The sequence below is a fragment of the Semicossyphus pulcher genome, unplaced genomic scaffold (assembly GCF_022749685.1).
Source record: "Semicossyphus pulcher isolate SPU_LCO1_2020_fin unplaced genomic scaffold, fSemPul1.0.p SCAF_5, whole genome shotgun sequence".
Lineage (NCBI taxonomy): Eukaryota > Metazoa > Chordata > Actinopteri > Labriformes > Labridae > Semicossyphus > Semicossyphus pulcher.
In genome coordinates, this window is record NW_027211726.1 from 18,008,686 (window position 1) to 18,021,310 (window position 12,625).

At 40.8% G+C, this 12,625-nt stretch overlaps 4 protein-coding genes across 4 annotated transcripts in view; all 4 read left to right on the plus strand.

Moving 5' to 3' along the window:
* The window catches only part of rapgef5a (Rap guanine nucleotide exchange factor (GEF) 5a), a 61,021-nt gene extending 56,204 nt beyond the window's left edge, over positions 1-4,817 (plus strand). The window contains exons 25-26 of the mRNA XM_069680943.1: positions 775-829; positions 1,150-4,817. Of these exons, the coding sequence (XP_069537044.1) occupies positions 775-829; positions 1,150-1,268 (174 nt within the window). The 3' untranslated portion in view covers positions 1,269-4,817. The remainder of the gene's footprint in view (positions 1-774; positions 830-1,149) is intronic.
* A 94-nt stretch (positions 4,818-4,911) lies between these two features.
* LOC138608366 (lactose-binding lectin l-2-like) lies at positions 4,912-6,138 on the plus strand. Its single transcript, XM_069680941.1, has one exon. It carries the CDS (start codon positions 5,022-5,024, stop codon positions 5,508-5,510), a length of 489 nt encoding a protein of 162 aa, XP_069537042.1. The 5' UTR covers positions 4,912-5,021; the 3' UTR covers positions 5,511-6,138.
* A 2,230-nt stretch (positions 6,139-8,368) lies between these two features.
* Positions 8,369-8,875, plus strand: LOC138609072 (lactose-binding lectin l-2-like). The gene has a single exon (XM_069681688.1). It carries the CDS (start codon positions 8,369-8,371, stop codon positions 8,852-8,854), a length of 486 nt encoding a protein of 161 aa, XP_069537789.1. The 3' UTR covers positions 8,855-8,875.
* Positions 8,876-11,533: 2,658 nt separating this feature from the next.
* LOC138609409 (lactose-binding lectin l-2-like) lies at positions 11,534-12,022 on the plus strand. Its single transcript, XM_069682057.1, has one exon. The coding sequence runs from the start codon at positions 11,534-11,536 to the stop codon at positions 12,020-12,022; it is 489 nt and encodes a 162-aa protein (XP_069538158.1).
* The last annotated feature ends 603 nt before the right edge of the window (positions 12,023-12,625 follow it).

Here is a 12,625-nt window from a genome sequence, read left to right on the forward strand (position 1 = left end):
GGGAGCTGTCATGTCCATCTTTTTATACAGTCTATGGTATTAAGGATCTGTTATAGGAAACAACAGAGCCTACTCTCCCCTCCCCTTATAATTCACACTATTTAGAATGGGTAAATGTATCATTTCTAACTCTCTTCAAACATGAATGGATCATATTAGATAAAGTATTTTAAATGCAACAAAGAATTAAAGGTGGCTGCTGGAAAAAACCCTTTACTACTTATTTGCATCTGTCTTTCAAGACGTCTGCAAGATTAGGAAAGAAGAATTAGGTGTCAATTACTACGTACACTGGTGATGCGAAAGGAAGAGGAAGAAATAGTAATTAGAAATCTCGTCCTCCAAACAATCAGGCTTGAAAGTCTCTGTACAGAACTCATCTGTCACATCAGACAAACTCAGCGAGCAGCTGCTGGTAGCACAAGGATTCTGCTCAGCGGCTCTGAAGCACGTCCATCCCTCTGGGTTTGGCATCGTCTGTGTGTGTTGTGTTGTGAGTGAAACTAAAGTCAGTTAAATAATCAAATTTTAGCAGCCAGAGCGTTGGGAGTGAGAGTCGTGTGTAGAAATCAGATTGGAATTTGAAATCATCTCCAAACGGGGCCTTGATCAGGTTTGGTTGAAGTCAATGCGGGTATGCCAAGATTCACTGAGACCAGGCTGTTTTTTCATGATGTTATTTATGTTGTTTCTTAGTGCAAATCTGCTCTCAGTTATTACATCCTGATGGTTTCTTTTTGCGCTGATGCAACATGTCTTCTCCTAAACCAACAGCATATGATCGCAGACACGGTGAGAATGATTCGTCACTGCCAGAGCGACCAGCCGGGTGAGTACATCCACCAGTTGTTGCAATGATCCCAACAGCACAAATTATAAGACGAGCTCAGTTTCGGGGGCTCTTTTCTCGCCTCTTGTGACAAAATGTTGGATGAAGTATTGATGTCTGGATCCAGTTATTGTAAACAATCTACCACCATCTGCAGCTGAGTTAGTGTACTGCAACTTTACCTCTCAGTTTTGCTCTTACAGTTTCCAAGCAACCATTTCCAGACAGACTTTCTCTCTCTTTGTGTGACGATAATACAGTCTGTGTTTGTACTGAAGAGTGCGAATGTGTGTGACTAACAATTCGTGTCTGCCTTTCAGGCAACGAGGTAATCGGGGTGGACAGTGCGGAGGTGAGGGCGAGCGTGCACTACCTACACATTATCGACAATCAGCAGACGCTTTTCGAGCTGTCGCACAAACTGGAGCCACGTGCTTAAACGCACACACACACGTAACCCCCAGAGACACTGACACACCGAGTACGCGTGACGTGGAGGACGCTTTGTGAACACACTCACGTACGCACAGCAACAAAAATCACACGACCAGCAGTGGCACCAGGTGGACAATGAGGTGCCATGTGTTCTGACAAGTACATGAAGACACAGAGCTGCGTTCACTGAAGGCTTAAGGACACTGAACGTGTACAAAGGATTTAAAAGGCTGCACACGCTCTGTTTGACTGAGGAAGAAATTCTGAGCAGCAAGATGGAGATTTGCCAGACTGAGACGGAGACGAGCAGTAGTTGTAATTAGTTTGTACAGTATCTATTGGACTGAATATGCCCTTGTTTTCGTTCCTGTGATGAGCTTTTGGTTATTTATGAGCCTTTAAAGCAGGTGGAATGTTCCTTTATTTCCGTCAAAGTCTCCTCACCAACAAGGACTTTAAAGCTTCATCATTTCAGTTTCAAACAGACGTTTTTTTTGTCTGTAGAGGAGTGTATAACCTCATGTCCATCTTAATGCTCCCTGCTCCATCGATGGTCCCATATGATTTCACGTGCATATCACACGCCTGCCTTTTGACGCATGTATATCCAGGATACATGCCACGGTTATTTTGGTGTTTGATGTGGAGTTTTGTTTGGTTCTCGTGTGGTACCGTACGATGTAACACAAGCAGCAGTACAACACTTTAACATACCTACTTCTTCTTTTTTTTTTTACCTTGTCTCACTGAAGCTCTGTCTTTAAACTTATAATGTAGAGCGTTATCAGTGTATTGTTTTATTGACTGACGATTTAAACACTATAGCTCTCCTGAACGTGCCACAGTTCAAACACTGCTTTTGGTTTCTTTATGTGAAAGTCCTGGTTGACTCCTCATGCACTCTTCTCTCTGATGTCTTTGTGTGAATAGATAATGATAATTTGACATTGTATATAATATGGACCTATACATTTTCAGTGCCAAATGTCACATCGAGTCCCGGCTCTCAGTTTGTTTAGGAATCAGTGTTTTTCATTTAAATATCAGAGGTTTTGATTCTCTTGAACGAGCCCTCGACGACGTCTAACCTTTGATGATGTAAAGCAGATCTGACTCCTCTGCGGCAGAGATGCTTTCTGGCATTATGATGACTGATTTCAGGGTGTGTGATGGTGTTCAGCCCCATCAAGGAGCTAGTTTCCCTCCTTTTTTTAATCCTTTGTTTTTAATAAATGAAAGTCAAAGCACTGCACAGAGGAACTTTGTAAAGACATAGCTTTATTCACCAAAATCAACGCAGTTTTGGAGAGAATTATGGAAGCACAAAGGCAAAGATTTCCTCTGTCAGAGTACGGATTTTCACAGCTTTGGTTACCCTTTGATTTCAGTGATCCATCCTAACATTGGTTAAATTATTCCGGCCCTCAAACTACATATTGGCTGTCGACACGGCCATGAGATGTGCATCTATTTGTTATTCAAACCACTGAGGGACCAGGCTGCCTTGCTGTGACTCACTCTGTCTAAGTCAGTACTGCAAGATGTTTTGAAGGGAATCTAGGGATGCACAATATTATCAGCAGGTTATCGGTATCTGCAGATAATGGCTTGAAAATGACTTTAATTATGCCTAAATGCTTGATGATTCCCTAAAAAAGCTTGCCATTATGCTCCAACATTATACTGGCTGGAGTGTGCACGCGCACTGCCTGTGCAGTCATCAGCAATATACAAATAACTCGAGCCAATGAATAGAAGTTAAACATCTTTCACAACTCTTAACGAGCTAACAGTTAGCTCACATTCTCTCATTTTACCGTACTTAACATCAAACACGCCGAAAATGCACTCGCAGTCAAAGCCGACGCTAACAGTGTAACATAAACATCAGTGCAAATCTAACTTACATATTCATGGACGCACGCATGATAAAAAGAGTCCGTCTGCGATCGCTGATGTCTCCGTAGTTGGTGCAGTAAACAAGTCCGGGCATGTCTCCCTCACTGGTGTTACAAGGGGGATGCTGCGTTTAGGTGCGCTCAGAAATGTGAGTGATCAGAGAGGTGACCTTTTGCACAACGCCTCTTCCGTCAAGTTTGAAGAAGATGTCTGTGGTTTGGCAGTTTTTGGCCACTACAATAAGAGTTGGCATGATATCAATTCCACTACAGGTGAGACTTGATGTTCTCTGCAATTAGGTGGGGCCAAAAAAAATAATATTACTATCGACAAAAAATTCAATATCCTGCATCCCTAATCGTTCAGAAAATCTTTATTAGACAAGAAGATACGTTCAAATTAAGACAAGAAACACTTCCACGAGCAGTCTCTTAATCTGCCAAACCTCATTTATGTTTATTTTGTCGTTGACCTCTATCAGCGGGACATTTCCGCTGCTGACACCCAAAGGCGAGATTCCTTAATGTTATGTAGCGATGCATGCCTTGCATTATGTGGGTAGGTAGAAAACATGGAGGGTTAAGTGCAATACAGTAGGAATGTTGTTGCCACGCGTGTTCATCATCCTCAACACTAAGCCAATCAGAGCACAGAGCTGCTGCCGATCATAACGCATTAAACGGACAAGGAACATTTCAGTGCCAAAAACACATTACAAGAAAATATCTCAATGTTTTATATCTGTGAATCCACTCCTTAAAAAACACCTGTTGTAGTCGCCCAAATGTATAAGTTGAAATTCTGTTTGAGCATTATTTGGATGTTTAATCTATTTATTGTCCTATTGGAAATATTGACATTGTTGCTCTCCAGGAGTTCTTATTATCCACAAATATCACACGAACCATTGAAGAGAATAACATTTATAAAGGAGCCTGGTCAGTGACTCTTTGACTGCTGGAGCAGATTAATCAGAACGTCAAGGCCTTGTGGTGGTCATCATACTACTATCCTGTACAGGATGCACACATGCACAAACATATTGTGTTCAAAGAGCAGAATAACTGTGCTATACTACTTATTTATTGTAATATATTGTTTATTTATGTATTTCTGAGGTGACAAAACTACATGTGCCATGTTCAGAGGTTTGACAATGTGGAAGTGCTTTCTCGAGCAGAAAAGATGTTTGCGGTTTAAAGCTGCAAAGCTGGAATGTAAAAGTACTTGTTGTTCTGTTTTGCGGCCACTCGAGGGCAGCAGAAACAGGAAGCCAACAGGAAGGAGTGTTTTGTCTTTTATCTGCCGTTGTCATGACTGTGTAAAGTTAGGTTTTTTTTAATTAAAGCAATGTTGTTTAAAACCTGTTTGCATGTTAAAACAAAAGAAAAACACAAAGTTAACAATGCAAGCCAGGACACATTGAAGGCTTTGTACTATTGTAATATTGTTGATGTGTAAATATATGCCCATGTTTGGTATGTTGTTCTTATTTATCAGTTGTAAATGAAGAAAATAGTCAACCACAAAGCAATACGTCTCCCCTCGTGTCCCCTCAACCCTCTGACAGCTGAAGCCACATGTCTTTTCTAAAGCTGCGTTTTACTATGTCAAGATTTGACTGAAATTAATAAATTATAGGTTTTATGTGACACCTCTGGCGCAACCTGTGGTCTTTTTTTGGCTTAGTTAGTGTTTGCTAACTTCATCTGACCAATGATATCGCGCCAAGAGTGCAAACACCCTCTCTGAAGCACATAAAAGACAGCAGCAGTTCAACTGTCTCTGAAAGATTCTCGACAACATCCAACAGTGCCGATCAAGTATTCTGAAGACTCGGAGAGACTGTGACACCAACATGCTGCTGCTGCTCTTCTTGTTTGGTCTGGCTCTGGCTGCTGGCTCTCCTTCAGATGAAAATCAACTGAGTCTACGGTGTGGCCACTGTGACAACTTCTGGTTCAATTTCAACGGCCGCTGCTACAAGTACGTCGCCACACTTATGACCTGGGCTGATGCAGAGCTCCACTGTCTGTCAATGGGAGCCAACCTGGTGTCTATCCACAGTCTGGAGGAGCAGAATTTTGTCAAATCCCTGATCAAGAACTTCGACCCAGCAGTAGGATGGACCTGGATTGGACTCAATGACGTCCACAAAGAAGGACGTTGGATGTGGTCTGATGGGTCTGCAGCCAACTATTTATTCTGGTTATCAGGACAGCCAGACAATGCTGGAAGTAATGAACACTGTGTACATGAATACAGTGTAACAGAAGTAAAATGGAATGACCTTCCGTGCTCTAGAACATTGGCTTTTGTTTGTGCATCCCGGGAAATGTGTCCTTAGCAACTGTAGTAATGCCTTGATCCTACATGCTAAACTGCAAATGTGCAGGCCTATGTGCTGGGGGAGCATCCTGAATAAAGGAGGTTGTTTCATTATGATAATGTCTTTGTCTTTTATAGTAAAAACATCTCATATACCAGATTATTACAAGTTAAAGCTCAATATATTTTAAGAATAAGGCCCTCTGAAGGAGACACCTTGGACTCACATTTATCTGAACAGCTGGAAAAATTATTTTCTTCCAGCAAAGTGTATCATGGACTGAAAACCAAGAAAAACATGTTTATCTTACACAGTGGTATCAAGAGTTATTTAGACTTTCCAAATCTAAAGCTCGGTGCCAAAATCAAAGAACTTGGTCGAAAGGGCACATTGGACTGAGAGGTTGTTGGCACTTCTATGCAGAAGGCTTCATGTCAGAGGCTGATTTACCCGTCTGATATAATCATATAAGAAAATCTAACAATATAAACTTTATTTCTTTCTCTTTTATCCTCTGTTTAACTCAGACCTGTTTATTTTGATAATGTTATTAAGGATTATTTATTACGTATGCAGATGACGTCTTGTTGTAATCATAAAAGCCTTTGGTTCCTTGTCCTTGTTATTAAATTCCTTTTTAATGATGCAGCAGTCTTGTCTGATTTTCTGTTTCTTGGTCTACTTCTGGATTTTGGTACCTAAAGACATGGACGGATTATAATGACCGCGGGCCCTGGGCACAAACTCGCCACAGGCCTTATACAAGCGCAAATAGGCCTAGTACACGTGCACTGTGTATACCCTTGGTCGCACAATAGTACGGGGCAATCCACAGCCAGGGCTGCATTAGCATCCAGGTCCCCAGGAGGCAGCGCTGTAGCACCTGCATCATAATCACCTCCCACTTGCTTTTTGTTGAAAAATGTTTTTAGTTAAACAACATTTACACATACAAATTCATTCATTCTTAAAGTTCTAATCTCAAAGCTCTCAGTTTCTTTCTATATGGCAGCACCTTATGGTGATAAAAGACAAAAGTGGGAGCATACGTCCTAGATAACCAGATGTCTGCGGTTGGCTCCCTTTGTTACGGTTGTAGTCTTGATTTTCCTCGCTGACGGTCGCTTTCCTTTTTAGACTGTTTGCCTTCGTCTGAGCGTTGAATTTGTTTCTTTTTCTTTGGATTTTCACTTATTTTTGAAGTTGTATCTGTAGTCATCGATCTTTTCTTTGTTTGTTCAGCCATAGTAGATTACTGTTTACTCGCAACACTTGCAGAGACCGGGAAAGCAGTCGCTTAGCTCCGCCTACCCTCTCTGGCAGACCAACCACTGCTGGGTGATGGCAAACGCGTCACTAACTGGGCGCCACTTGTGATTTTTTCTGCGAATGTCGCCACAGACACCCAGTCTGTAATAATACTATATACTGCAAATGCAAAGGCTTTCATCAGTGGGCCATAGGCTCAGTCACCATTGTGTTACCTCATTCAGCGATAGACAGTGACTTGAAAATCTTTGAGATTATATCTTTAAGGCCAAGGGCCCCCCATTGGCTCAGGGCCTTGGGCATGTGCCCACCTTGCCCATGCGGTAATCCATCTATGCCTAAAGATAACTGTTACTCGAAATATTTAAATACTTTGAAGGTTATATTTGAACACAGTACTTAAAGGTGTCAACAAAAATCTTATACGAAGCATTTTTTATCCACTATCACGAAAGGGTATAAATATAATACAAATGTTCCTGTTTCCCTGCCTAATCCATCTACAGCAGATGTTACCAATATATCCCAAAGCAAATCAATCAATCAAAAAAGGACAGAGGAAACAAATCAGATAAAGTACTGTAAATAAAAAATAGACTGTATAAATATTGGACATTGGGAACATGACATCAACCATTGGTTTCTCCACTGCATAGATGAAGCCTCGAGTTCAGCATTTGACTGCCGCCATGTTGGTTTTCTGGAGCCAGACGTGACCATATTTGGAAGAGAGGGTGGAGCTGGAGAGGAGCGAGGGGCTGGAAAACAACAAGTTATCAAAGCTAAGCAGTCTGTGCCTGTGACTTAAAGTACCCAGTCTTCTCGTTACTACCATCCAACGCGATCTCTCTGAGGAAAAGTCATCAACATCAATTCTGGCACCTACAAATTAGCCAACAAATAAATAAATCAATATAAACAATGTACAAGCCAACAAGCCAGGTATGGCGAGTAATATTACTTGCTAATTAGTGCAAATATCAATACAATAATACTAGAACTTCACTCACCAAAAAAAGCCAGAGCACAGACTTCTTGGACAGCCAGTTAACAATAATTAAAATGGGTGAGTTATATAAAAAGCTATAGAGACCAATACCATTTTTTGGACCAGGCTGTAAACATGTTTATTTCTGCTGTAAAGTTGACCATTTTAACACTGGCCCTAATGGGGAGCCTGCCTCGAGTGGACACCTGAGGAACTGCAGTTTTTATGCACTTCCTCATTTGCTTCATTTTAAGTAGTAGAGTAGTTCTCACATTTCCTCGTGGCATTGGCCTATTATAACAGGTCTCAGGATACTGCACAACACAGAACAAAAAACTATTAGACTGTGATGTTATTGTTGCACTATGTCAAGAGATGCTTCTATGACCTCTTTAGGTAAACTGATAATCTTTTTTTGGCTTATGCTCAGACACTGTGTGGTGTGTGCAAATAAAAGTGCTTGCTAACTTCATCTGACCAATGATATCACACCAAGAGTGCAAACACCCTCTGTGAAGCACATAAAAGAAAGCAGCAGTTCAACTGTCTCTGAAAGATTCTCAACATCCAACAGTGCCGATCAAGTATTCTGAAGACTCAGAGAGACTGTGACACCAACATGCTGCTGCTCTTCTTGTTTGGTCTGGCTCTGGCTGCTGGCGCTCCTTCAGATGAACATCAACTGAATCTGCAGCGCGGCCACTGTGACGACTACTGGTTCAATTTCAACAGCCGCTGCTACAAGTACGTCGCCACACTTATGACCTGGGCGGATGCAGAGCTCAACTGTGTGTCAATGGGAGCCAACCTGGTGTCTATCCACAGTCTGGAGGAGCAGAATTTTGTCAAATCCCTGATCAAGAACTTCGACCCAGCAGTAGGATGGACCTGGATTGGACTCAATGACATCCACAAAGAAGGACGTTGGATGTGGTCTGATGGGTCTGCAGCCAACTATTCATTCTGGTTATCAGGACAGCCAGACAATGCTGGAAGTAATGAACACTGTGTACATGAATACAGTGTAACAGAAGTAAAATGGAATGACCTTCCGTGCTCTAAAACATTGGCTTTTGTTTGTGCATCCCGGGAAATTTGTCCTTAGCAACTGCAAAGGTTTTTTTAATCAAGCGTTACTTTCAACCTGCAGCTCTGTAGTAATGCCTTGATCCTACATGCTAAACTGCAAATGTGCAGGCCTATGTGCTGGGGGAGCATCCTGAATAAAGGAGGTTGTTTCATTATGATAATGTCTTTATGTCTTTTATAGTAAAAAATATCATATACCAGATTATAACAAGTTAAAGCTCAATATCTTTTAAGAATAAGGCCCTCTGAAGGAGACACCTTGGACTCACATTTATCTAAACTGCTGGAAAAAATATTTTCTTCCAGCAAAGTGTATCATGGACTGAAAACCAAGAAAAACATGTTTATCTTACACAGTGGTATCAAGAGTTATTTAGACTTTCCAAATCTAAAGCTCGGTGCCAAAATCAAAGAACTTGGTCCAAAGGGCACATTGGACTGAGAGGTTGTTGGCACAACTGATCATGACAAGAGGTATTTTTTTTAAGATTCAATTTTATAGAAATGAATCTGTTTTTGCTGCTTTTGATCTTTAGACTTAACTTAACTTATTTTTTTTCAGATGTTGACTCAGAAAACAAATCAAATCTGCAGTTAGTCACTGCATTTTATATATTTTACGACAAGTTATGATCAATATTTCGCTCTAAACGATCTCAGGTTGTCAAATACCAACTCATTATACCAACGTTGTTTATAGTCGGTTTCAAGGCGCCCTGTAAAGTCTGTTTTAAGGTCCGCTTCTTCCTCTCTGTGATTTGATTGTGTGCCCGGCCCTGATTGTTTTCACCTGCCCTTGATTGTCTCACCTGTGTCTGATTAGCCTCACCTCCTAAGTTTATTTAGCGATCTACACAGGTTACAAATGACACATCCTTCGTGGCCTGCGTCCTTCAAATGATGCACCCCCTGAAATGAGACACAGCTAATGTGTTTATTTGCTTCGGACATGAATTTTCAAACAGGGTAGTATTATGTCTAATTGAACACTTTCCCTCTGCACTTGCAGAAACAAACATTGCAACATTTAACTGCTACTTCTTTTTAATGGGGAATTGCAACCGTGTAGAGCATTATCTCTAACATTTAGTCAGGATTGTCGAATGCCAAAATCTAAGCTAGTTTGTTCGCTCACTTCACATCCCTACACTAAGAACTGTGACTACAGAAGAACTAACTACACTGTGAAGCAACACAGTCCTGATTCAAAGATACTCTTTGAAAAATCAGGTCAGTCTTTTTTCTGTTTAACTAGATGACTCACACATGCACAAACATACCCTATTTACTGTGTCCAAAGAACAGAGTTATTTGTTAATATACCCTGCCTGGCCAAAAAAAAGTCACCACCTGGATTTAACTTAGCAAATCGGTAAGAGCCTTCCTATTTATCTATTTCCTAATTACTGCAGTAATATGTAGTATGTATAGTCTGTTTCAGCTGGCAACAAGTTATCTAACCATAACTGATGCAGTGAGTAGCTTCTCATTTCTTAAACAACCATGACAGAAGACATATCGTGTGGTCGTGGAAAAGATGTGACTCTGTTTCAGAGGGGTGAAATTGTTGGCATCAAACACAGAAAACAACTGAGGAGATGCTGAAACAACAAACATTGGGTTAAAAACTGTCCAACGCATGAGTAAAACCTGGGAGGATAGTAGTGAAGCATCATCTTCGGGGAAGAAATGTGCTCGGAAAAATATCTTGAATGATCGTGATCGGAGATCACTGAAACGTTTGGTGAAATCAAATGGGGAAAAAAACAACATTAGAGCTCACGGCTGCGTTTAAGAAAGTAAGAGCATGTGAAGAGAACTCAAGGGATTGGGATGAAGCAGCTGTGTAGCCTTAAGAAAACCACTCATCAGTGAGGCTGATCGCAAGAAAATGCCTCAATATGCTAGGGAGCAATTGACTCTGGAGCAATGGAAAAAGGTCATGTGGTCTGATGAGTCCAGATTTACCCTGTTCCAGAGTGATGGGCACGTCAGGGTAAGACGAGAGGCGGATAAAGTGACGCACCCATCATGCTTATTACCGTAAAAGCCTGTGGGGGCAGTGTTATGATCTAGGGTTGCTTCAGTTGGTCAGGTCGAGGTTCAGCTATGTTATGTGCCCAAAAAAATGAGGTCAACTGACTACCTGAATATACTGAATGACCAGGATTTTCCATCAATGGATTTTTTCTTCCCTGATGGCACGGGCATATTCCAAGATGGCAATGCCACGATTCATCGAGCTCAAATTGTGAAAGAGTGAACTTTGTTGTTGAATGTACTTGATTAACAATCCAAGATATTGAGAATAACATTTATCACTTACAGTATAAGAGAGCACAAAAGCTGTTAATGGACTCCATATACATTTTGTTTGTTATTGATTTTTTTTTTTATTAGAAGCCAAATGTTTTTTCTAAAGCTGTGTTTTACTGTCAAGACTTGTTAGAAATTAATAAGTTTTATGTGACATCTCAGGTTCAGCTTTTAAAAAAAATTCGTGCTTAGTCACTGTGTGTTTGTGTACACATGTTTGCCAAGCAAATCTGACCAATGATATCACTCCAACAGTGCAAACACCCTCTCTGCAGCATATAAAAGAAAGCAGCTTTTCAAGGGTCTCTGAAAGATTCTCGATAACATCCAACACTGCGGATCAAACCCTCCAAAGACTCAGAGAGACTGTGACACCAACATGCTGCTGCTGCTCTTCTTGTTTGGTCTGGCTCTGGCTCCTGGCTCTCCTTCAGATGAAAATCAACTGGATCTACAGAATGTCGGCTGTCCCATGTTCTGGTTCAATTTCAACGGCCGCTGTTACAAGTACGTCTCCACACGTATGAGCTGGGCTGATGCAGAGCTCAACTGTGTGTCACAGAGCGCCAACCTGGTGTCTATCCACAGTCTGGAGGAGCAGAATTTTGTCAAAAACCTGATCAAGAACTTCGACCCAGCTCAAGGATTTACTTGGATTGGACTCAGTGACCTCCACAAAGAAGGATATTGGATGTGGTCTGATGGGTCTGCAGTTGACTTTTTATATTGGCAAGTAGGAGAGCCAAACAATGCTGGAGGACATAACCACTGTGTACACAAAAACCTTGGTGGAGACTTGAAATGGAATGACCACCAATGTTCTGAAACTTATCCCTTTGTTTGTGCTTTTCGCACAAACTGTACTTAACAATTGAGATGTTAAAAACAGTCTGATTGAACCTGGTCACTGTTCACCTGTTGCTCTGTTTTCAAAGCTTTGCTTCAGCACAAGTGTTCACTTTTCATATGTGAGTAGAGAAGTCATGTTGACCTTTATTTTCCTGATGAATGTGGGACATTCACACAGATAACTCTGGTGGCTGCAATAAGTGAATCATTCCCAACCTTTATAATTGTCTATGTGTATTAATAAGAATTATAATGATAGTCATATCCATTCATTGTGCAAAGTAACCATGAACTATTGAGGGAATTCAAACTAAAGACACGATGACATTTTAATCTACAGATTTCTGGATTTTTGATTAAAAAAACAAATGTATTTCTTCACGTCTGCTACAGCTGTCCATCATCCATTCCATTGTTTGTTTTCATGAATGATGAATGAATCTCATTTTGTGCAAAAGTTCAAAACACTCTTTGATTTCTATTAAAAGTTGTTTTTTTTAAACATCATGCCCGCTTGGCGTGTCCTGTGTTTACCTTTAGAGGATTTCGTTATTCTTGGACACATCAACAGATTTTCATTTTTAATTCCACATAAAACAAATGTTTGATTTCAAATGTTATG

Bases quoted from the DNA above. Each gene is read 5' to 3' on its own strand.
- LOC138609072 (XM_069681688.1), top strand. From the start codon at position 8,369: ATGCTGCTGCTCTTCTTGTTTGGTCTGGCTCTGGCTGCTGGCGCTCCT.
- LOC138609409 (XM_069682057.1), top strand. From the start codon at position 11,534: ATGCTGCTGCTGCTCTTCTTGTTTGGTCTGGCTCTGGCTCCTGGCTCT.
- LOC138608366 (XM_069680941.1), top strand. From the start codon at position 5,022: ATGCTGCTGCTGCTCTTCTTGTTTGGTCTGGCTCTGGCTGCTGGCTCT.